The following is a 26,346-nucleotide window of genomic DNA, read 5'->3' on the forward strand; positions in this document are numbered from 1 at the left end:
ACCTCATGTTTGTCAGGAGCAATGAAATTTAGCTGTCCATTTGAGTCATAAAGAATGGAGAAAGCAAGCTCAAGCACCTCCTGAAACAACAAAATAAGGGACAAGAAAATATTTATCTGGAGAAAAAAGGACCCATCTACTACAATTTAAGAGTTTCACAATCTCAGCAGTAATGTGGTAAATCTGAGGACTGTTCTACTTTCTGCCAACAAATCTCACAAGGCAGTTAAATAATTTGCAATTATCACCAGTATAGCAGTTAGATAAGTTGTAGTTTTGCTTTACCTCTGGCAAGACTGGCTTCAGCAGGGAAGGGGGATTTAAATCCCTTTACCCCTGTGTAAGCCTCCTGCTCTGCAACTGGTCTTCTTGGACCTGCACTAGTTCAAGAGAGGAGAGAAAGAGGGTAGGGAGGCTGAATGGGGGTTGGGATCTGTGAAAAGTAAGCTGGAAGAAGCTTTTCACAAGTCAAGAAATTAGCAGGGTAATAATCCCAATCACCCTCTAATTACTCAACCAGCTTTTGGTTACTGTCAATTGTCCTCTCAACCACAGACCATACAACAGGTCAGTTTGCACTTTGCCCTTCAAAGCCTTGACTTCCCAGCCAGAGTCCCCACTTGGCTTGCAAGAGGGTCCCAGGCACACTAATGGGCATCAGGGTAGCACAAGGCCAAGTCACTGGAAGTCAGTTCCCTTTACCTCCAGTTTCCCCCTTCCGTGCTTCCAATAATCCACATAGCTGCAAATAGATAGGATTTATTAAAGGATAGTAACATAAGACAGGCACTTTGCTTAGGCATAGATTTAGGAATTTAGAGAGAGCATACAAGACACACCAACATCAAAATAATAAAAACTAACTCCTAACACCAAGACTAACTATCACTCACCAAAAGTCTCACATCAATAAATCTCAGTCCATCAGCTGGCCTTGCTGCGGTCAGGGTCCGTCCATCTTGGAACAGAGTGATCAAAGCTCAGGCTCCACAGGCCAGAGAAGAACTAAGACAAAGGATGTTCCTAACAGGTGATTCTTATAACTGACTTGAGTTCAACAGCCAACTAGAAATTAGACCCAGTTGAATATTCTAGAGGCAGACCTGCAATCAAGCCATTCGCTCATGGTGGGTCACCTCCTCCCAACCTGAAAGCTGCAGCTGGAATAGATTCCCAATCAAGGTGTCCTTGGCCAATCAAGTCACTCTGAGAACAGCTATCACTTAGAGAAGAGGCCCGGCTGCTCCCATATCCCTCCAAGAAGCTAGCTCCTCAGGAATGTCCCGGTTAACAACTTTCTCACAGCTATGTCTGGCTAGCATGGTTCCAGGCAGTTAACGTGGCTTCAGACAGAGGCCTGTATTTTGCCGTTACCCAATTTTGCCTTTTCTGTGACAGGATCCAATGTGTGTCATTGCTGCCAGATCCACCCCTCCTATAGCCTCCTTGCTGCCTGTCACGCCCCTTTCCCACTCTACCCTGTTCTACCCTCCCGCTGTCTTACCTACTTGGGCAGCAGGAGAGCTGACAATATGGGCAGGAAGGCTCCAGTCTTCCCACCCCTCCTGATATCCTGACAGTGGACTACCCAGTGCGGGGCTAGTAGGTGCTTTACAACTGCTTTTCAGCAGTCCCCAGCAATGGAACATGCATTGCATTGCCAGCCAGAGACTATAGGATTGGGCTGTTGGGGAAGTATCAGGTAGTTATCAACCACATAGCAGCTTTCTGCTGTATGGTGGTTCCAACCGAGTGCAGTGGTGGTCTTATGAGTCCAGGCAATAGCTGGGAACATTCTAGCTTTGACTTTTGCTGCTGGCTGGTTATATCTATAGAACATATAAAAAGGGAATTCTGTAGGTGAATTTCACCAGCGGAGATTACAGCTCTTAGCTCTGTTGATATACTCAGCTATCAAACTGCTTGAAGCTCAGGCAGTAATTTTTGTTTTTAGGTGCAATTCCCTATTCTCATACATTACTGAAAAGTAATAGTACAATTAGGAGACCAAATGTATCTCTAGTCCCGCAAAACTGGCATCACTCTCTTGTAGAATGGGGCTAATTACTGACATTAAAAAAAAAAAATGGCAGTGTGAACATCATGGAAGCCATGGAAACATATAGAAGAAATTCTAAGGAATTCCCTAAAAGTCAGCAATCAACAGAGGATGACACTGTTGCTTCTGCAAGAAATTCACTTGCCAGGGAAGGATAATTCCTACAGATTATAAATTAACATTTTGGTTCATCATTTGTTGTAACATGAGATCAAGTGAAATTAAAAAGAAATTGAACAATTAAGATATTTATAGTCTCAGAGCTGTATAAGCTGTGTAATTCACATATTGTCATTTTAAATAGGACTATGTCACAAGATTGGAGGCATTTATGATATTTTAAAATAATATCTAATAATGAGATACTCTAGTAATTTAGTGCAACTCCATTTCATGATATGGGGATGTCCAGATGATCATTACAATTCAATCAATCCTAGGTGTTGTTTTTTTTAAGGGTCATGCACAAGGATACTTGGGTCTGTTGTTAAAAGCAGTTGCATCTTTGCAAAGGTACACCCACCAGATGAACACAGACTTCTGGGACAATGTGAGTAACCAAAATGAGGCAGTATTCAGTTAATCATGTCAGGAAAGTTTGCTTTATTTGCCGCTTGCATTTTAATTGACTTGCAAACCTTTGCTCAAAAAACCCTTTGCCAGTACTGGTTGCTTGTTGATATGTGTACTGCTTTGATTCCTTACACCATCCCTATTGCTGTGTTCCTTCAGTCTTTTAATATACTCCTGATATTTTGTATTGATTGACCTCTTTGGTTCCAGTTCAATCAGGAGTAAGTGGGTTGCCAGGCCTTCCAGTTTGCTTACGTTCTACTAATAATTTGCTTCAGGAAAGGATGCCTTGAATTCACAGCTCCTTTCACAATCTGGGAGAAGGGAAGCTCTTTCTATCTAAGCTTCCAAATCTTGAGTGGTGGCTGCAGGACCCTGGAAACCCCAGTCTGACCAGTAAGAAAAAAGAAGCAGAAAACAAGCTGTTGCTAAGTGCTAGGTATTATGCCTGTTTTACCCTTTGTCTCTCTTCTTTCACAATCGGGGAGAAAGATTCTAGCTCAGCCTATTCTCCAACATGCTAGTTTTCTGTACTTTTCTATATTATACTTGGGAGAACAGTCAAACATACAATCTCCCACCTGCATTCTGAACTGGTACAGTCCCAGAAACACTGCACCATGTCTTTTGTCTGAGCATGTAGTCTGGCGGTTCCCAAACTGGGATGTCACGATGCCCCAGCCAGTGAAAAATGGTGCCCCCTTAAGGGAGTGGGTGGGTGATGGTGTGACTGAGATTCTTCTGCCACCATGACAAAAGGGTCTTTTACACATACCTGGTGTAAGAATACTGGAAGTGGGTGGTGACAGCATTAGGGAGCAGTTCTAGGAGGCCCACAGAGGGGTCCACAGGCTCTCCACACCCTCTGAAGGGCCGTAATGATCACCAGGTATGTGTAAAAGCCAGTTTGTGCCGCCACTGCGATAAATTGCGGGAGTGCTGTTGCTGACCCCTTCCCCACAAAGTCTTATGGGGTCCCAAAGTATCCTGGAGAGTTTGGGAACCTCTGATTTAGTCCTACAGAGCCTATAGAGACACCCGCCTTTTCAAGTATCCTTTTCAACTTTCTGCTTAGAGGGCCATAGTAATCAGCTGGGGAAAACTAGCAGCTGCCATGTTGACATGCCTCCAGTGACTGCAGAGTCACAAAGAATCTAGTGTATGGGTGTTTTAAAGAAGGGGAACCCCTTCACAGAATTTGTCACAGAAGAGGTTGGTAAGTAATATGCAAAACAAAATGGAATCTGCAGCTAAGGGTTCTTTCAAACTTCCTTGCTTAAAAAAATGTAGGGGTGTGTTTTTCTTTCTGCATTCAATACAAGAATCTAAGAAGTGTTATGAACAGTAGAACCATTTGGCGTTAAAGCTGGTTTTGAAGAGTGGCAGACAAAACAACAATCAAATTAAGTTTTGTCCTATTGAGCTATTCCAGCTACATATGACAGCAAGTTCCTATTTGACATTGTGCTTATTTATTTCTAAATGATCCCACTGGAAAGATAAAAGCTGCATGCTGGCAAATGGAGTGATGATGAAGCCACCAGTAAGGACATCCTGCCAATTCTATTCTTTGCTTGTGGCAGTAGCATTCTGTCACTTCTGTTCTGCCAATGCATAAACATGAAGGCAGTTGCTATGCATAATGAAGGACGTGAGGATGAAAATGTCCTTTGGAAGTTCTTTTCAATTATGAAATGGAGGGGGGGGGGCATCAAGAAGTCAAATGCTTTGCACACAGAAATAAGAGTCCCTTATTTAAGCTGAAACAGATTGCTGGATTAGAGTGTCAGTCCAATCCAGCAATCTGTTTCAGCTGCACGAGCTCTGATGCCAGCCTAGAGCAACCTTCAACTGCTTCTGTTAGTGGAGGAAATCAGCTCATCGACACATTCCTTTACATTGCTCCATTCAATATCTTGGGATTTAAGAGGCTGATACAGCAACTCTAGGATTCAACAGACATTGATGTGACTATTGAATGATTTCATTCCTTGCTGGCCTGTCTGCCATGTTAGTGAGGCAATGCCTTGGGAGAAAAAAATTCTCCTCTATTTGCTCCATTCAGTTACTGATGCAGTCATAGGATGCAGAGCATCATCCTTTATTGAGGAATTATGGGACCTAGACACAAGGAATAAGTATTTAGTAGCCAATTCATCACTTGGAAAGCAAGACAGCCTCTTAGGCTACTTAGCCTCCATTCCTGATCCATGTATGAGACCACTAAATGGGGATCTTGGTTATGTAAGCTCTTCTATCACAGTCCTTTACATTTGTCTTGGTTTTGTCCCTTGTCCGTACATTTGTCTTTGTACATTTGCAGCAGATATAGGCTCTCTCCTCTTGGAACAGTAGGCCCAGATGTTCAAAGGAAAAGACTAAATATACAATAACACAGCTGTGCAGTTCTTTGCATGCATACTGATAACCTTGATTCAGTGTGGTAAGGGGGGAGGGATGGGGATTTTACAATGTCTCCATGGGATTGTAAATAGCTGAGGTAGTGCAGCCTTGAAAAATAACTTTTGTGTATCTGCTCCCCAAAAATAAATTATTAGAGAACTTTATTTGAAAAATCATAACATTTCTCTTTAAAAATCAATTGAAAGGGGAAGAAGTACCATCATTTGGAGTGGGACACCCAAAAGTCTTTGTCCAAACGTCAGCAAAGGATATTTCTGTAGCTTTCTTATTGATGAAACTGAGAAGGAGCAGTAATTGGGACAGGTTGTGCAATTAAGTCTGGATTGCTCAAGCCATCTGTGGCATTGGCAGGTACAAGTCACCCCAAAATTGGCCAGTCTTCATAATCTCAAAACTCCTCATTGGCCAGACTGCGAAGATTGTTTGAAAGGTGAAGCTAGTGCAGAATGCTTCAACCAATGTACTTATAAGGATGGGTCATGGGAAGCACTTTATAGAATTAAAGGCTGCAGCCCTCAAAATGCAGTGGTTTTGCTGCATGCGGGTAGGAAAAACAATTTCTGTCTTTTACTTCATTTTCCCTAACTGGATAAAGGGTGTCCCCAGTATCCAAGGATAACTGAAACTGCAAATACCAAATCCATGGATACCATTTAGCAAAGTTGCTTAATGATAGCCATTTTTATCTTCTGTGGCTTGGTTTCAATTGGTCAAAGTCTAGAGATGAGGGTTTGACAACACTGTGTTTTCCATTTAGGCAGAGATTTTATTCTATTTGATTTTCTATATGCTACTTCAACCATACTAGCTTCAAATCTTTTTGATGCCACAGGTTAAAAATAAAAACACTTAAACCAAGTCATGAGAAAGTCCCATACACTGGCATTAACAAATACACAATTTTGTCAAGAGAAAAGCTTTAAAAAAATTCCTGGATTTTTTTTTTTATTATACCTTGTTTTGTTTAAGGGCTCCTTTCTCCTTCATGTGAGGACAGTCCTTCCCGGTAACTACTGCTTTTATATCTGCCACAGGCACTGTACCAAAAGAAAAGAGAGAGATTAAGTGAGAGGGACTCTAAGATTTGTAAAACGTATGGCGTCAAATAGGAGGCAAGGCAAAACCGATGTGTCAGAAATGACAGCCCTTGTACCATTTTCCAGAGGCTGATGTGAGAAAGAAAAAAACAAACAGAAAATCAGGCTACTTTAAAATAACAATGGAGTCAAATGTCGCACGTACTGATGAAAATGTCAACTGCCATTCTACTCTTTTTTTCATAACAGGATATTTGAATTTGGTGGCTCATGGGAATCTTAAATGTTACCCGATATACACTTTTGCCTCTGAATTTATGCAATTCCCAATGCTAGTTCTCTTGTTTGTTATTAAAAATTGTTCAAATAACTTCTCCTTAGATAGCTTATTGGATGTGAGAACTTCTCAGATAATTTCACTGCCCTGGTACTTGTCTGATAGAAGAACCCATCATGCCATTTAACTTAAGGCCCAAATCCTAACCAAATTTCCTGCACTGACACAGCTGTGCCAATGGGGCATGTGCTGCATCTTGCAGTTAGGTAGCAGTCATGGAGGCTTCCTCAAGGAAATGTTTGTTCTCTTACCTCAGAGCTGTATTGTCCTTACCCCAGTGCTGGAAAGTTGACTAGGACTGCACCCTAAATCTCTTTTTCTGCATGGTTCCATCAAACAATTACAGCCCAACCCAAACTAACATTTATGACAGTGGAACAGAGGTTCCACTGTTGTAAATGACCATATAGCAGTGCACTATATATGCTGCCGTAACCATTTTGGAGGGGCTGCCACAAAGCAGTTGTGTCAGTGGCCCACCCCTGCTACTGGCTACCTGCAGGAGTGCAGGTAAGCTAGTGAGGGGGGGCAGGTGGTAGGAGGAACGTGGGAGTTTCCAGATAGGAAGGGGGAGGGAGTGGGTGGATCTTAGTGGCAGTAACTTGTGCCAGGATCCTATCCCCGTTCCCTCTTCCCTTACTCTCCTCGGCTTTAAGCCAGTGTTAGCCAAATTTTCTATAGGCCCTCTGTTCACTGGCTCCTGAACCCAACCCCACTAGTGAGAGCCACTGTTAAACGACCACAGGTAGAGATGGTGCATCTACATAACTCTCAACTAACTGGGAGGGGCAGAGTAGGGGGGTTTGTATACACCATTTACTCCCCCCCCATGGGTTTTCTGCCTTGTGTTCCTAAGGAGAAGGCAAAGATAATTTTTGTAACATTGTAGTCTTAATTATTTTTCTAACACTAGCAAAATAGTTGGCATAGATCCTAGGAGACCCATTGAGGAAGCAGAGGCTTAAGATAAGAGATAAGAGATAAGATAAGAGATAAGCAGAGATAAGAGAACAGACATTTGCTCCCCACAGCAAGATGAAACACACACCCCATTGGTGTGGCTGCCATCAGTGCTGGCAAATTAGTTAGGATTGGGCCCTTAGTAACAGTCTAGGTCAGAACGTAATTCTTGATACTTCCAGCTAAAATGGCAAGTACAACCAATATTGCATGTAAGCTTGTCCTTTCTGCAGCCATCTATCAACTTCATGTTGATTTTGGAGGACTGACACAGCCAAATTGAGAGTACTTTAATTTTTTTTGTACTTCCTTCTCATGAATCAGAGCTTGAAAAAAAAAAATGGGTTTATGGTGAGGCTACCTTATGTAGATTGCCTTGAGTCTATAAGCTCAAATCTATGAGAGAGGCGGTCTGTCTATCTGTCAATAAATAAACAAATAACCATTTATATTTTTTTAAAAGCCCACCTCATCTCATTCCTGCCGTAGCTGTGGCACAGAAATGGCACATCTCACTCACGTTCTATGGAGTTGCCCTAAGTTTCTGTTTTCTGGAATAAGTGTTGAGCACAAATAATGCTTGTAATTTTATAGTTACCTTCTAGGACTTTCATGTTCTCCTCCTCATGTTCTTCCCAATCATTTGGGGAATGTCTTAATATACCAAACTGTGGGTTGCTAGAGCCCTGCTAACAGCCAAGAGTCTTACCCTCTCCCAATGGACACTATTATTTCCTCCTGTCTTCCACATATGATGATCTAAATTGTGTGTGTGGGCCACATTTGAGACAACATCATTCAGAAGTAGACAAAGTGAAGATCAGTTTCATTTGGGACTAAAGAGTAACCTCATTGCAACAGTTTTTCTATGTGATTATAATTAAAACTCTCCATTGGTTATATTATACCAATACAACATAGATTGGTACGTACTCCCCTTCCCCTTCCTAATGTCCCCTTTCTTATTCTTTCCATATTTGTTTTTAAGTGTTTGTAATTGAGACATAATGAAAACCTTCAATATTATATTAATTAAGAAGACAATTCTTGGAGCAGAATCTCAGAATCATATTTTGCACATAATGCTGACAGTTATCACAACTGTGCCACAATTTCATTATGTCTCAGATACTACAGACACAGCCTTTTCCCATAGATGAACACAATAACCAGTCTGCAAAAAAAGCTCATGAACCCTTACATTTTTAAAAGAGCCTGTTCCTCTGAATTTTTTCCAGATCAAATGCTGTGGCTAACACATTTTAACCTTCTCTCAGGGAATAATGCATCAGTGAATTCCTTGGCAACATGATATAAAATGTGTGTGTGTGGTCATATTTGCAACCAGCAGCCTAAAGTGCCTGCCATTCTCTCTTTACATGGAACACCCAAAATCTACTATTAAGCTCCAACTTACACGCTTCTTTCTGTACAAGCAAAAGAGAAACCCTGCTGGGGAGAAAGTTTGCAGCCTTCTTTGTTGGAACTGGGAAATGAGGGCAGCTGAAACTATCTCTGACATAACTCTGGAAGGCTAAGGCTGCAATCCTAACCACACTTTCCTGAGAGTAAGCCCCAGTGAACAAAATAGGACTTACTTCTGAGTAGATCTGGTTAGGATTGTATCCTAAGTCACCAACCACCATGGGGTTCATGCATCTTCCTCCTACACATCCCTCTTGAATTGATTAGTCATCACTTTAGATTAGATCAGTCATTTTCCACAATAATGTTAAGAGGATGCTTCTATTATTCTGCATAACTGATGCAGGGGGTCCATCTCTGTACCAGCCGTTTCTTGCTGAAGGTTTAGGAGGAAGGAGCACCTATCCTTCCTCTTATTGCTGAGTATAGGATCCCTATATGTGTTCCAGGACCCCGGAAGAATTCCATGAATAATTTAATCCGCAGCTAGAGGGCCTCAGAACACCTCTGGATGCTACCAGAAGTCACTGGCATGAAGTGACTTCTGGTTGCATCCAGGAGGTCCTCTGAGGCCCTCATCTGTTGGCCTGGCATCCATGGATACTGAAATCTACAGATGCCAAGCCTACAGATAAAGGGGGTCCACTGTACATGCTCTTGGACCATTGTTCTCTGAAGTCTCTGATCAGCTCATGATGAGGACAAACAGGATGGAAAATTTCAATCTTTTATCTGCTTTCAGGCTGGGAACCAATTGTGATTTAACAAGGAGTACTTCCACCATGTCTGTTTTCCTGGCAAAGCTACTACTGGTATGTTAAAATAGGTAGAAAAGCAGCTTCCCATTTAACCAAAGCCAGAAACTCATCTCTGAAGAGAAGAGCGACTAAAACTTCACCAACCTGCTTTGCCCTCCCTCTTGAGCTCATATACACAGTCATCCAAATTCCATCAAATGGTCCCAACAACAGAGACACTCAGCATCCTGAACAGTACTTACAACAGATCCATCAATGTTCTCCAGATGCTCAACTCAAGGCACAGTCAGAAGTGAGTATTTAGAAATGAGTATGGCTATGAAGTTAGGGAAGTGCTGGACATGAATTTAGAGAACTGGACCCTTCATATCACAGAGCTAAACTTAGATTCAGTGTTTTCTGATGTTCTATGTCCACCATCCATTGTTCTTCTCAGCAACTGGTCTATCTGGAAGCCAAGAAGTTCTGACTGTCCACTGTTACATTCACAGATACCCATCCCCCCACAGTACACTGTAATACCACAATAGAAGGAGTGGCCATTGTGAATGTTGCTTGCCTCAGAGCTCTTAAAGGACAGATGCCCTGTCCTGGATTAAATATAACAGCCATAGTCTGAAGATGTGACATGTCCATGTAATCTAGCCAGGTGACTCAAATTTTTCGCCTAGTGTTGACTTAATGTGCACAGCATGTTTTCCCAGTTAACAAAGCCTGGGTTGGGTTAAGGGGATCCTGCTACTATCAGAAGACAGATTTCAAAGTTAGTGAGGATCCACTGCCTCAAGATCACCTTTCATTCCACTTTAAACTTTTGCATCATTTTTCAAAGTGTGAGGAGAAATAAACCGCTTCTCTTAATGCCAGAACTTTAGTGTAGTGATAAGAAATCAGTGTCCTACATTTGGATGAAGAATTGCTGTAAAAAGCCTAGAACAGCCTCGAGGCCAATCTGTGAAGCAATGAAAATAAGTGAGTGTGACTATAAACCAGAGCTGTTAAGACACTCTGCTTAAGTCCTTAACCCTGTAACTCTCAGCTGACTGGCAAAGAGGAAAAATTCTGGGATTCTCCTCAGAGTATCCTTTCAGCCCATATGCCTCAGATGTTTGTGTGGTCACTGGGTGGGCTGTTTGGTTTTTGTTTTCTAAATTTACAAAGGTACACTAGCTTTAGCTATCCAATTGGAAAATTATTAGATTTCTATAAAATTTATTATGACACTACTAAAGAATCACTTTTTCTGGAAGAGGTAACTATATAGCTATATTAAGTATAGTACTACATTACTTAATTATACTGTACTTAGCATCTATACACTTTTTTGAGTGTTCAATGTGTTTTACATAAATTCGGTAATTCCTCTAGCAAACTTGTTAAATTAGATCTATGTTATTGTTTCCATTCTGAGGATGGGCTGGGCAAGGTGAAAGTGGTTGGCCGAGGCTGAGATGCTGGTTTGCCTAAGGCTTCCTAGAAGGCCATGGGTAAAGTGAGACTTGAGCCCCTGATAAGATGCCTCAAAATGAGACAGTGGGGTCTTGGTTAACAATTTTCCAGACATACCCGTATGTCTGTGCACTCTTCTGGGCATAAGCAGTAGGAGCACTTGTATCACTTTAAATCTAAAGCAAACATGAGACTCCTACAGTGCAGGGATGGCAGGAGATGTGGAATGAAGCCTGGGTGATCAGGAACATTGGGACAGAGACTGCAGAGATGGAACAACTGAAACTGAAGGTGGCTTTCTGAGATGAGGAAATGCTAGTGAATCTCACTTCTTTTTTTGCTACCCGGGTCATATGAGAAGAGGAAGCTCGATTATCTCCCCAGAGTGAGATGTGTGAGGCTCTGAAATGGGGACAAGTCACACATTTCACTGCAGGACAAATGCACATGTTACCCCAGAAACAAACAAACCAAAAGTGAAACTTTCTTGCATTTCCTCACAACTGTGCAAATCTGCAATGAGAGAAGAGTTTGAAAGCAGTGCTTGGTGAAGTAGTCCCACTTAACTGAACCAAGCAGTAGAAGTGCTGAGAGGAGACCCCAAAGGAAGGGTCCTATTCAGAACCCAACCAGAGGAAAGGAGTTCACTTGCTCAAACATTTGACAGCTCTAAGCAAGAGTCCAACTGAAAAAATGCAAAGATTAATGGGGCCATTCATCTACCAGTTCCTTTTTCAGACCTTCCCCTTACATGGAGTGCCTGCTTCCTTTTACTTCATCCTCCTGCCTTCCCTCCAACCCATTTGATCTTTTGCGTTCCATCTATGGTTGGCACCATAATGTTCTCCATCTTCTTGCAAAACACAGCAAAATAAATAACAAAAGCAGTTATGTTTTAATTCTTACATTTATCTTGCAGTGAATCATGAGGAACTTCTCCTTGCGGACTCTCTTCCAAGTCTCCATAATGCAAAACTTTGTGGTTGGGTGAGAGGCGGCAATACCAAAACTTGTCTGATGAAATAAAAAGTGGTACAAGTTAACATCTGAACACATTATGACAATCAAGGGCACATGAATTCAGCAACAAACAAATGATTACAGTCTGGAACAAATAGATTTGAAGGGATAAATTCCCTGTGGATCCTGTTGCTGAGTTTTGAATTCTAGCCCTTTCTTAAGATGCCACAAAAATTTATTTCACTACCTACCTTCTCTTCTCTCACTATAATTTTTCTTAGGAGTGTTTGTCAACAGTTGCTAGTGGTAATGTTATTTGTTGGAAAGCGCATTCTGCAACAGTCAGTAGCACAAAAGGTCAATGCCAGCCAATTCTCTTTCTGAAATGAAGAGAGCCAGGGCCAATACTCCTCCTTCTCAGAGCATGTCTCTCAACTAATCAGGCCATATAACGTGGATCTGACAACATACAATTTGTTGCACCTGAACTATAGCTCTCCCTCCTAAACAAGACCAACAGACAACACTGCAATTCAAACTGATGCTTTGTCAGTAACACACCTACTCCCTACAGTTCACACCAGTGGCAAAACATTTGCAATACTTTTCAAATGTTTCCCTATAATCGTGTGACAACCAGAATGAAAATATGAGCTCTATTAACTTTACCATCAATCTGACATGGCTTTACTTCCTTTCATTTAATTTAGAATATGCTTCTATTGTGTGCATGTTTTCTTCTGCTTGTAGTAACCACCAGCTTCCCATAGCTTTTTGCCATTTTTAACCACACGTCATATCTTTCCTCAATCATAACACTTGACAAAAAATAAACAAAAACCTCAGCAAACAGGTACACATACAGCAAACAGGTACCTAAGCAAACAGGTACAAACTGGTACATACAGGCACCGAAAATGACTACCACGAGAAGGAAATATCCATAAGGAGAGTTTTTATTTCTGGAGAGTTAATGGCAGATCCTGATCCTTTGGGTCAGGATAGCTGAAAATGTGATCATGATCTCGGTGGACTGCTGCACTGAAGATAGGCAGTGAAAAACAGAGAAGTCACCCTCAAACTCTGGACACCAGAGTTAAGACAGGGAATCTAACAGAGTGCTCATATTTAATACAGACTTTAACACCTGCTTTAATTTTCTGCAAACACAATATTTCAATCAAGGTGTTTGTTCCTTTCCATCGTATTTTATAGAACCAATCGTGTGAAGGTAAGAGTTGGTTAATAGGGTGGCCCCAGGGCCTTTTAAAACAATCATTTGAGTAAACAATTATTTGGATGTTCCAGTCAAGAATTATTCCCTGAGGACTAAAAAGATTGGATGAGGACTAGAAACTTGCTTTTTAGAAACTGAAAATAAAGTCTGGTATCAAATATATAATTTGGCATAATGAGTCTAACACCACAGAAAAATGAAATTTAGAGCTCAAGCCTATGCTTGCCTACTCAGAAGTCCCATTACAGTCAATGGGGCTTACTCCCAGGAAAGTGTGGATCGGACTGCAGCCTTAGAGACTAAAAAGCACTCTGCATCACTTTTGAAAGTACCTTGAAAATACAGCAAAAACGAATTCTTTGGAATTCCAGAAAAAAGGAGGGGCAAAGGTGAACAGAAAAACAGTCTAGTTAGTACCTTGCCGCCTTCGACTGTTGAGTTTCCTAAAGCAGGTCCCTTCAACAAGACGATTCAGCCGCTGCTGCTTAATCAACTCTAAAATTTCAGGCTGAATCTTCTCCTTTAGCTCCCTGGAAGGAAAACAAAGCAAAGTGACACAGATCTAAGTCACATCTAACTTGATTGTCTTAGAAAATTTCATGCTCAAAACCAGGCAGGTTTCAAGCTCTAGCTACTGCTCAGTTTTAGGAAGCTGGAGTTGTACATCTTCTATGAAACTCACAGACCCCCTAGTACATCGGTCCTTCAACTGTTCACAACAGTCACTGAGCATATAGCAGCTGCTGATGTAAGAGCTCTCCTAAGGAATCCACATGTAGACTCTCTCCCTTCTGTTTCTAAATGTTACACAATAATGATGGTCATATCAGCTAAACACTGATCAGACCAAAGTATCATAGTGGCATCAACAGAAGCAATAACCAACACCACCTCTTTATTAACCTATGCTTAATACTGAATAGGTTCATTGAAGAGGCCTGCAGGCTTTGGTACTACCTCCAAATCAAACTTATTTTGGTTGATAAATGCAAGTTAAGAACCCCTACAGCAGATCACAATATCATAGCATCACACACTGTCAAAAACTGCGTCAGCCTCACCCTGGGTCTTCAAAAATGGGTTTGGTATGAAGACCCTCAAGCAGAAAATTCAAGAGTAGGTGGCATTTAAATTTGGATTTCACAAGATGTCACTAGAATGGCATCTGGTGCTCAACTCATCAGCTGACAATCAATGCTTAGGGCCAAAGTACATGTTACCCAGAACACCTATGTTGGTCAGAGTTCCCCCCCTTTATGTTTTTAGTAACACCTAGGGGTACATGACAAATGGGATGAAACTGTGGCAAGGGGAGTGGGTGGGGTTAAAACTTTGCTTCCACCCACAACAATTTTGATCTCAATTGTGCCATTATTTATAGGAGAGAAAAGTTAGCTTCCATTGGCTGCAAATGGAAGCTTTTTTCTCTCTCCTATAAATAGCATGGAGGGGTACAATTGGGCTTGGAATCATGACCTCCCTCCCCCCTGGCACGGTTTGTTCCAATTTCTTAGGCCACCTGTAAATAATTTTTTTTTAAAAAGGACACACCTCCCAACCAGCTTATGTGTTCCCCTGAATATATGAAAAAGTATATGGATATATCAAAGTAAGAATATGTGAAAATTAAGTTCATACACACACAGAGGATGGAAAATCAATAAATATTTCTGCACAATGGGCAAAATCTACTAGCTGCTCAGTACTCATGCAGGAGGCTTAACCTCCCTTATGAATGAACTGGGATCTCCCCTAGGGAAATGGAAATTCTGCTATTCCTATCAACATGTGAACTGGGACTGAGAGATGCTTAAGAAGGATTAGCAGCCTGCCTTCTGGTTCAACAGCACAAATTGAGGTGGAAAGAATATGGAATATCTGTTAATATATGCAAACGTGATAATTTAGGAGTTCAGTAACTCTTTTTTTACTGGCCTCAGAGAGAGCACAGAAACACAGTTTGTTTTCAAGGAGTCTTTTAGCTTTATGCTTCTGCTCTAGGCTTCATTTTGCCTGGTTCCCTATTGGTGACATTTTGTCTTCCCTTCTGTAAGGAACTGGGTGAGAGAGAAAAGCTCAGAAGGGAAAAAAGGGCACACACACACAAAGGGTAAAAATGTCAACGCATCATTTGCTGCAAATAAGCTACTCTGAACCCTACAGGGATTCGCGGAATTCACTTTAGGTGAATACAAAGAGACGTTTTTCTATTCCTACAGAAGAAGGTGAACACATTCCAAGTAGATGTGACTGCTCTGCTTTTGAACAGTGTCTCTGAACAGTTTTATTCCCCAGGGTTATCCTTGAAGAGCTCACAAATGTCATTCACATTTGTTAGACCTTCCAAGAAGAAGGCAGAGAAGGGAGCAAGACATTTCTAGGACACCTACAAAATTGGACGAGACTGGAAATCTTCTTGGTTCATCCTCTCAGATTGGCGTATTTTCAGAATTTCAGCGTAGCTTAGATTTTGAAGTTTACTTTTGAACTGATCCAAAGAACTAGGCTTCGTGCTCAATGCTCTCATTATTTGCTCCTTCACCACTTGCATTACCTGGAGATGAAAAATATAAAGAGGTCAGTCTCATCAGGAACCGCTCTCTCCTTGGATACTCATAGCACAACTTCATTTTGGGGACAAGCTGCTCCTCAATAGTGTTAAGAAATACCACTGTGAATGGTACTGAAAACCACTGAGAGGTCCAGCAGAACAAAGAAGGATGCTGTCCCCCCTGTTCAGACCCCAGCACAATGATCCATGTGAACAAGGCCAACTCAGTCAAAACACAGAAACTAGACTGAAAAGAAAGCAATAATCAGTGTAATCTAGGAAACAACCCCTTTGGCTTACAGCTGCATGTTGTGACTTTTTAATTTATTTTTTTAAAAAAGGTTAATTTGAGGGGTCTTCTGTAATAGCAGAAGGTGAAGCTGACAAAAGATTTTTCCAGATTCCCCCTTGAGACAATGACAATTTGGTTCTGCAGTAAGGGCCAATGTAGACATAAACTGAATCTTTTTTTTGTTTTTAAACTGTATTTGTAGTTGCTGCAGATTCCCCTGATCTGGTTGGAAATGGTGGTGCTGTGGAAATGGAAGTTAACTCTTTCCCTTTGCCACTTTTCCATTTGACCCCAGAGCTATTTTAATACTTCTTCTCCAGCACCAGAGTTCCAGTCTGAATTACTGTACTTCCCTCCCACAGACCCTAGTAACACTTTAAAAACTTATGGGAGATCCTATTCATGGCTTGGTTTCAAAACCAGAGGAAAGTGAAATCAGTGAGGCTGCTTTGTCTCCACTACTGCAGGAACTTCAGCTAAAAACTGAGGGGAAAATCTGGAGAACCTGCAAGTTCGTTTCACCTCAGCCCAGTTACATTTTCTCGACTTTGTCTAGAAACTTTAGACAGACTCGTGGAGGAGATAAAGCAATCCAAGTCGGGCAAGTTTTCCCTTATGCTCCTTGGATCATCTAGGTTTGAACTTACTGGTTTCATTGTCACCACCTGCCAAAAAAATTAAACTCTGGCACTATGCCAGACTCATCAGTGATACCCATTTTCTATCATCTAGACCAGTAGTTCTTTTGGTCTCTAGAGCCCTTTCCACTCCTTTCGGGGAAACCCAGAGCTCCGAGGAGCACATGTTGAGAAATGTGGCTCTAGGCCAGGGGTCTCCAAACTTTTTGGCCAGAGGGCCGCATCAAATATCTGGTGTGGTGTGGAGGGCCAGAAAAAAATTTAAATATAAAATTTAAATAAATAAATTAGAGATGGAACTTAGACGGGTGAATAAATGAATGAATGAATGGGCTCATTCATTCAGCCTCTCTGGCCCTCAGAATACCCTCCACACAATCAGAGTACAGTTTTGGTCATGTTCAGTTGAGTGGGCCAGAGGCTTTCAGGGGATAAGACTGAGGTACTCAATCTGTGCGTCCTGTCTCCCTAGGGAGGCGTGGCTAGCCAATAGGGGCGTCGTGAGACATCTGGGGAGAGAGGTGGCTGCAGGTGATTCTGCAGAGCTCTGCTCTGCTCAGCTGCACCTGCTGACTTGCTGCTTTTCTTCAGCTGTGAAAGAGGTGGGTGGGGCAGCATGAGGTGGGGAGAGGGCGTGTGAAACATGGTGGGGGGAGGTGGGAGAGAAGGCTGGCTGGGCATCAGCAGAGGTGCCGAATCTCATCATGGAGCTCTCTCCATATGCAACCTCATCCCAGAGACTACATTTCCCAGTGTGCCCCTCGTCCTGGGCATCCTGGGATTGGTCAAGGCTGGAGGAGAGGAGAAGAGTGCGGAGGTGCTGCATCTAATCAGCACAGGGTGCGCTCCTGACAGGCTTCAAACTGGGAGGGAAGAGTAAGCTCAGCGAAGGAGGGAGCCCGCCTGCTCTTAGTGGGGCGTGTCCAAATGCCCCAGGCTTCATTCCTCCGTCTTGCCTGGGGGGAATGGGGTGGCATCTGCATGTTGGGTGTATGTGTGTGAGCAGCCCCCATCTACTTTGGGGTGAGTTGTAATCTTGCTCTGTGTGGCTGCAATCCTTTCCACACTTTCCTGGGTGAAAGCCCCATTGACTCAAATGGAACTTACTTCTGAGTAGACCTACATAGGCTTGGGGTCTATGTCAGCTTAACCAAGGATCCTCACCTTTCTCTTTTTCCTCCCTCTTCAAAAAATAAAAATCCCCACTCTTGATGGCTTTGTCTCCAAAAATTGATTAAAAATAAAAATCCCCATTCCTTTTTAGCCATTCCCCTTTTTCCTCCTGCCTCCTTTGGGGGGGGGTACTCTGTTGGCTGCTATTGTAAGACAAAAGGCACAATCCTAGCTAGGTCTACTCAGAAGTAAGTCCTATTGTGTTCAATGGGACTTACTCCCAGGAAAGTGAGTTTAATATTTCAGCCAAACAGTCTCTAGGTCTGTTTGCAATTAACAGATAAACACAAAACCAAGTCTTCCTCTCCCCCAGCAAATTCATCACTTCCACCCTCCCTTTCCCAAACCCTCCAGGTGTGCTGCTAACAAACTCAGGGCACAATCCTAACCAGGTCTACTCAGAAGTAAGTCCTATTTTGTTCAATGGGGCTTACTCTCAGGTAAGTGTGGTTAGGATTGCAGCCTCAGAGTGCTGGCAGCTGTTTTTTTGTTTCTAGTGTATAATTATAACACCTTCATCCCCATTTTGGGAGTAACTGAGGTGAGGTGTTGTAACGGGGAGCTGTGGCCAATGGCCACAAGGATCAGGGGAGGCGCAAGCCGGAAAAGTTCGAGAACCACTGGAATAAGAAGTTGGTCATGGGCCGGAAAGAGGCTTGCTGCGGGCCGCATCTGGGCCAGGGTTTGGAGACCCCTGCTCTAGACTATGAGTGCCCTGTCCATTTCAGAGAGTCACTCTACTGGACAGGGAAGACAGCACCACTCAAAATGCAACACCACCAACTCAGAACTCTTCATAAAATATTTGCAGAACATTACAGTTGTTTTCTCTCACACTTTCCATATTCCTGGAGAAGACAGATATGCTTCAGTCCACCACCAGGGGTATGCAGATCCCATATGGTAATTCAGATATTTTGAATAAGCCCATTTTGCTGTTAACCTAACAACACACTTCTCATAACCACCAGGCATGCTATGAAAATGCTCCCAAATGGGTGCCATGAGCATTTGGCCATCTTCTTACTTGCCACAGTATAAAAGAAAAAGGCAACAGTAAAGTCAGTGCCCCTTGCTTGGTTTCCATTCCACAGCGAGGGCACAGCTTTAAACCAAAAGGGCTAAATACAAGGCTAAGCACTTTGGGTGAAATCAACTATTATTTGGCTGCCTTCACCTTAATTACGGAATCTTCATTTTGATGATGTCCCCAAATGCTGGGGTTAATGCTCCTCTAATAACTCATACATCAGTCTTTTGGTTTTTTTCTTTGTTTCCAGCTCCGTAAAGCACATATACAGAGTCTATTTGTGAACAACTGTATATTTATAAAATAATAGAATTCTCAAACAAGAACAAAATAAAGAGATTCTGAAGTAGAACCATGAACAATGCAAACCAGGCAACTGGAATGAGATATAGTTAAGCAAGAGCAGTAAATTTGCATATTAATTATTTAACCAGACAAAAACTCCAGAGATGCAGATAATTAACATGGGGGATGGGAATGAAACACATTCTGTCTCCCTCTGCTAATCCCATCGACTGCCATTCAGTTAGGATTGCTCTCAGTCTTATTTAAATTATACACTTCAAAGGTTTTATCTGCCCACAGTCCCCTAAACCATTTTATCTGATAAGAAAGCATTACTCAAAGGCTGAAAAAAGGAGAAATACTGAAGGTTCAAGATCACAGTTCACTTTTGTGATGGTAGGCTGAGAAAGGTGAGGAGTCACAGCTCAATGACACAGCATATTCTTTGCCTTCCTAGATCAACCCCTTGCATCTCTAGGCAAGTTGAGGAAAGACCAGTCTAATATCCAGGAACAGGAGATGTGGTCTGATAGTTGAAGTGCTGGTACTACCTGAAGAGCTATGCAAGAGAACCTATGGTTGTGTTTTAGGATGGGAGATGGAATGCCAGGCTGTGACAAGCTGCAGTACTCGTTGCAGAACGGAGTCGCTGTTGAGCTGATTAGCCACACAGTGAGAGAACCATGGCAGTGTTTGAGAAGGCCAGCCAGCAAAGAACAGAAAATGACTTTGAGGATCTGTCCAGGCTTGATTTATGATTGCCTACTGAAGCTCGATGGCATGCAGCCAGAAGAGATAACCACACTGTGAAGGCAACACCTGGTGACTGAGGATTCTGTGATTCACATAACATATTTGTAAAAAAACTCCCATTGAAAAAATGGTGGTTTAGATAGCCTGCCCGTGTAAACTGCCTTAAAGGCTACCTAAACAGAGAAAGGCAATAAATAAATAAAATGCCAGTCATGGTAGGCAATCCTGGGCTAGAGGGACCAATGATAATAAACCGGTGAGCAACCTTGAAAGAAACAGTACGCAAAGGAGAAGACAGGCGAAGATATCAGATGCCCACTTTGCTTCAGCTGGACTATGTCCTCCTTCTCTCTGCCCCCCCCACCTCCGAGCCATCCTATGAGGAGAAGAAATAGTGAAAGGGAGAGCAGACTAAGCTCTGCTACTGATTTTATTTTATTTTTTATACTGTTAACTACCTTAAGAACCTTCTCAGTGGGAAGGGAAAGCACAGGCTCTATTTTTAAAGTAAATTCTCCCAGCGCCAGGTTCACCTGATTAGGATTCCAGAGGCTGCAGTTTGTAGCATATTTTTCAAGATATGATTCACAAATGTAAACATGGACCTTACCTGTGAGAAAGTGATGCCCATGAGAACAAACCTGCAGGACCACATGCTCTTTCTTTGCAAGGAATGTGTGAACTGTTGTGCAAATCTTTGCAAAGGAGTAAGCAGGAGGATTTGCATAGGAGGAAACACCTAGAATTATGCTCATTTTAGAAGGTGCAAATATTTGAGTCCTGCAAATTAAAGTTTCAAACAAGCATGGCAAATACTCATCTTTGTTGGCCAACCATCTTAAGCCTGCGCCTCAATTCATGAAAGAGATATAGAAAGAAAGGCCACAGTTCAGGCCCACGTATGGAAGGGTTACCTATTTTTCTATGAAACAGAAACACTTCCTTTCCACGGTGCTCTGTTTTATGAGTATACAAAACATTTCCGTCACATGAGGGAGACTGGGAAGATGTTGGCTGCGAAAGGGACACATGCAGCCACAGCTGCTAGATCATGCCCAAAGAGAAAGAAATTTTATGAACACTGAAGGCACTCTTGCTTTAAAAGCTTCCTGTTATTGCACATAACTGAAGAGCATGACTTCTTTAGAAATTAGGAGTATGCAGCATTCATCCACCACTTTGATGCCTTTAATAAAGGGCATCCATTATGTTGTGCGGGGTTGTGAATGTTGGAAGCAAGATTAATCCTTCGAAGGGGAGAAATCCTTTAAAACAACTTAATGCTATCTGCCTGGCAGGAGACTACATTAATGGCCCATTTCAAGGATGAATTTTGCAATCCTGATTGCTAATTTCGAAGGAATAGGGCTTCTTATTAACATAGCTATCAATGTATTAAAAGCATTTTGACTTTCACTCCTTTTTACAAGCTATCTCTCACCCCAAAATAGAAATCATGCCAAAATTCCAATAATGATGGACAGAATCAAAGCTTACTCAAACCTTTTGAAACATGTCCACTGGATTTATTAGGCTTTAGCTGTGGCACTACAAGTGTTTGGAATATAAAAACAAAAACACTCCAGAGAGTTCTGGAATAACATTATGTTGCTTATTACTTATTCAGGAGCCAGTGCTAGGCCGACCAGATTTTCATAACACTTTTTAGCTTCATAATCTTTCTGTTTCTTCGTTTTTGGGAATAATTACACAGTATCATTGAAGACAGAAGTTCCACTAAAGCAGTTCTTCCAATTAAGAAAGAGTTGGTCCTGACAACAACCTGCATTTTTAGAAACTGACAACTTTACACTACATGAGCTCCACTTTGACATACCTACAGGGAGAAAAACCCCTGTAATTAAAAAAGTAATGCACTGAAGCTCCGAGACCTTTTTCTCCAATAGAATTCTTGAAGGAGTACTTGCTGGCTTTGCTCTTTGTCCAGAGCAACAACAATGGAAACTAACAAATGTATGACCATCAAAACACTCAACTGTCAGAAGTGAGATCCTAAGACTACAATCCTATCCGCACTTTCCTGGGAGGAAGCCCCATTGGCTATAATGGAACTTACTTCTGAGTAGAGATGCATAGGATTGGGTTCTGAATGTTACTAGTACTAATAAAATTTTCAAAACAGTTGAAGCCCTGCTTTTCAAAGGAGAAAGTCAACTGAGGGCCCAATCCTATCCAACTTTCCAGCACTGATGCAGCTGTGCCAATGGGGTGAGCGATGAATCCTATAATGGCAGGGAGGGGAACAATCATGAGGTCTCCTCAAGGTATGGGAATATTTGTTCCCTTACTTTGGGGCTGCATTGCAGCTGTATCAGTAATGGAAAATTGGTTATGATTGGGCCCTGAATTTGCACTTGAGAGAGACTAACACCTTAGGGCTGCAGTTTTCAAACTCCCTCAGAGTTTGAAGACTGCATTAAGTCCTTGCAGGGGAGGGGTGGGAGGCAGTGGGAGCGGGGGAAAGCAGCGACGCGATCCTGGGGATCGCGTCACTAAGGGGGGCAGCAGGGACTGGGATGCACTCACCAGTCCCTGCAGCAGCCTTCCTGGGGTGTGGGGAGCCCTGCGCAAATGTCTGCAGGGCTCCCCAGCCTTCCAAAAGTGAAAGCGGAGCAATCATGCAACACCTATCTAACACCTTTTAAAAAAAGCCACCTTAGCTAACAACCATCAATTGGATCATGTGGCAGTGAATCCCATAACTTAATTATGCATTGTGAGATTTGAGAACTACTGAACCTAATCACAACATGGCTGAGATACAGTGAAGGTTATGCTAAGTTGCAAGGTGAGAATGAAAGATGATGAAAACTGCAAAGAACGCATCCTGACAGCTTGTTAACTTGGTTTGTCCTTCTCTATAGCACCAATTCTATCACCCTAAGGATGCTTGACACATATTAGAAGAATACACCATATGTACATGTCACATTTGAAGGGGCTCCATGCACTTACTGCATTCATGTACAATTCTAGAGGAGCAAAGTCATGCAGCTTCTTTTCACATAATGTGGTATGTGCTTCTAATTTTTCATAAGTGAAGCAGCCTCAGTCCACTTCACACATATTATGAAGTACCTGTGAAAGTTTACACTACAATAAATAAGTTAGCCTGTCAGGTGTCCAAGGACTTTTTTTTTTTTTAGGTAAACTCTTTATCTAAACTAACCTTTAGCCAACAGTGTTTTCAAGTAAGTACAATCAACTTTGTATGCATAATTTTAATCACTTTGACGTTATCTCTGTTCTTGTCGCTTTTTGATAGCTTTCTCTACCACCACCCTCCACAGTCTCCCACTGCAGTTCTCTCCTATTCTCATTTTCACTCTTATCTCTTCACTGCAGGAATTTACCTTTTTGCAACAATAATGATTACTCTTCCATAGAGGAAAGATCGGACTCTTTGTTATTCTTTCTGTATGGTGAACAGGCAAATTAAGTGACAGTCAAAGGAATCACTCAAGAGCACAGAGCTTTGGGAGTCAATGCAACTAAAAAAAAAAAACTATAGGAGCATCTTTGGAGGGCTCACGGATATTTGGAACTCGAAACAGGAAAATGAATGGGTTTATAACAACCAAGGACAACCACACTTGCTGCACTTAGCAGTTAACCCCTCCTAACTGGGCAAAGAAGCACCTTTTAAAATGGTAGAGCTCTAATATTTAGTAGGAGAAGAGTTACAATTCCTATTCATCCAAGTGCATCATCTCTTTTAGACTGTGAGCTCTTTTGGGGCAAGGAACCATTAATATATGCTCTGTAAACCACTTTCTGAGCTTTTTGTTGCTGTTGTTGAAAGGTGGTATATACATATTTTCAATAATAATAATATTACAAATATTATTTGCAATAATAAATTACTTGTAAAGTTAGCCTTTGTACCTTCCGCAAAGGTTACCTTGACTTGACGGGTTATACCTGTACCACAAAAGTAGGCTGTAACCCAAAGGAACTGTTCATGTATAGTTGACAGTGCCTCACATACAACATATCTTTCTTTATAGTTTTTACAATCACTAATGAGACTGTTCCATTTTCAATACAAACACAATACCTAATTAATGGGTTTTAAATGATTTAAGCAATATTGCTTAATAGTTTCAGGACTATGAGAAGTCCTGGAAACTGCAGTTCTATGAAGGGGCTAGAACTGTTTAAAAATGAATGACAAACTAAATCAATATAACCAGTGAATGATTCAAAGTAACTATGCCAATGAGTGCAAATCTAAATTCACATATTGTATCATAAGATAATATATTTATATGTGAATCTCAAAATTGGAAAGACCTGCTTTTCTGCTTTATCTAAGCTCTAATGCAGTGCAGGTCAAATTGTGGCCCAAGGGCCAGATCCAGCACACGCATTTACCCCTCCGCCATGTGACTGAGGCAAACCGTTCCACCCAGGAGCCGCTAATCTTCCTCCCGATCTCCCCCAAAATGCATGCTGGCCAGCTGCTTCCATGTTGCATTGGCCCAGCCACCTGTGCACCCGGAGCTCCAGGCAGACGTGGCTGGGAGGTGCGTGGTTTGGGGGAGATCAAGGAGGAGAATTAGCAGCTCCTGGGCAGAACGGTTTGCCTCGGTCATGCCTGGTAAGCCATTTTCAGAGTACAGCAGTTGGCACTTTGAGCACCGCTGATGTAATGTGAAAATATCTGAAAAACCACCTCTACATCATGTGATCTCAAAGGCTTTGTACAAACAGTCATTTCTATAGAGTATATGGAGCATTTCGATCTTGGTGCTAACAAAATACTAGTCCTCGTGAAGCACTTGTCGTTTCATTACTGTACAAATATCAGGAGGAGAGTTCCATTTTTCTGTTTTTCATTAAGCTGCTTCCCTTACTCTCATACAAACCACTGGAGTGCTAACGTTAAAAGCAGCTTTTCATTTCCTGAATTTTACTCTTATGGGACATTAAAAAAAATAACTGAAGAAAACTTTCTTGAATATATTGGAGATGAGGCGTGCAGACTGCCCAAAAATGCTGAAATAGAGGTTACCCCAAGTTTGATATCTATTGGTGAACCTTGGAGGGTTCTGAGGAGATTACCCATCCAAGGTTAGGTTTACAACTAAAGGATGATCGGATGACGGATATGGTACAGAGGATGGTGGAGTCTCAAAAGCCACACAACATTCAAAGCAGAATTACAGGAATGTTCCCACTGAAAATCTGAAAACAGCTTTGCCGTCACTGATATGTGCGTGTGTTCTGTAAATACAGCGCAGAGGAAATGGATCATTAATTGCTGCAATGAGCACATTAGCTTCTTGAATTACTATAGATCTACAGGCAAGAAAATGGAATCTGCTGGGAACAGAGCATGAATATAAGATTTGGATAAACAGCTCTTTCAATCTAATACAGGGGTCTCCAAACTTTTTGGCCAGAGGGCCGCATCAAATATCTGGCGTGGTGTGGAGGGCCGGAAAAAAAATTTAAAATTTAAATAAATAAATTAGAGATGGAACTTAGATGAGTGAATAAATGAATGTGCTCATTCATTCAACCTTTCTGGCCCTCAGAACACCCTCCAGACACAACCAGAGCACAGCTCTGGTCATGTACAGTTGAGTGGGCCAGAAGCTTTCAAGGGACAAAAGGCTGGCTGCGGGCTGGATAGAGGCTTGTCACAGGCTGCATCTGGCCCCCGGGCCGGGGATTGGAGACCCCTGATCTAATACTGTAACTACAAACTGCAAAGGCATACAGTCTAATGTCACACGCCAGGATGCATCTTTTTTACCACAATGCTATTACTTTCCTGCATGCTTTTTGTTTTTTGACTGGGAATGACCAAAACTCCGGAGGGTGCAGAGGCAGAATGAAAGGCTTTGAAGCTTGTGTTTCATTAAATTACTTGCCTGTAAACAAGGAGGAGCAGGTTGCAGTCCTCAACTGATAGGAGGATTACATAGCTGTAGTACTTTCAGAGACTAGGGGTGCAATCCTAACTTCAGGATTCATCCCTTGTGCCAGCCTAGGAAGGTCGCAAACATGCCATAAAGCACGTCTGCGCCTCCTAAGAAGGAAGGTACGCCAGCGCACAGAGGTGCGCTGGAGCATGGAAGCTGTTTCCAGCCTCCATGGCAGCTTCCCCCAGGTAAGTTGCATTGGCCAAGCTCGGCTGATGCAGGTTTCTGGGAAGGGTGAGGAGGCGGTGGGAGGGAGGTGTTCCGGGGCTGGTGGAGGGTGGTTCCGGGGCCGGACAGGAAGCAGGAGGCAGGGCTGGAATCCAGCTGTTATACCAGATCCCAACCCCCATTCCTGAGCAGCACGGAGCAGCTACAAGCTGCTCCGCTCTCCTCAGACTTGCGCCACCTCCTGAGGTGACGCAAGTCCAAGGAGACCCATAGGGGATGCAGTGGC

At 42.3% G+C, this 26,346-nt stretch overlaps 1 protein-coding gene across 2 annotated transcripts in view; it reads right to left on the bottom strand.

Annotated features, from left to right (window-relative positions):
• ELMO1 (engulfment and cell motility 1) overlaps window positions 1-26,346 on the bottom strand; it is a 351,127-nt gene that overhangs the window by 6,817 nt on the left and 317,964 nt on the right. For both annotated transcript variants that reach the window (XM_066627043.1, XM_066627044.1), the window contains exons 17-21: window positions 15,610-15,773; window positions 13,637-13,749; window positions 11,929-12,036; window positions 6,011-6,093; window positions 3-80 (exon numbers count right to left, since the gene is read on the bottom strand). In XM_066627043.1, the coding sequence (XP_066483140.1) occupies window positions 3-80; window positions 6,011-6,093; window positions 11,929-12,036; window positions 13,637-13,749; window positions 15,610-15,773 (546 nt within the window). The remainder of the gene's footprint in view (window positions 1-2; window positions 81-6,010; window positions 6,094-11,928; window positions 12,037-13,636; window positions 13,750-15,609; window positions 15,774-26,346) is intronic.

The sequence above is a fragment of the Tiliqua scincoides genome, chromosome 5 (genome assembly GCF_035046505.1).
Source record: "Tiliqua scincoides isolate rTilSci1 chromosome 5, rTilSci1.hap2, whole genome shotgun sequence".
Taxonomy (NCBI): Eukaryota; Metazoa; Chordata; class Lepidosauria; order Squamata; family Scincidae; genus Tiliqua; species Tiliqua scincoides.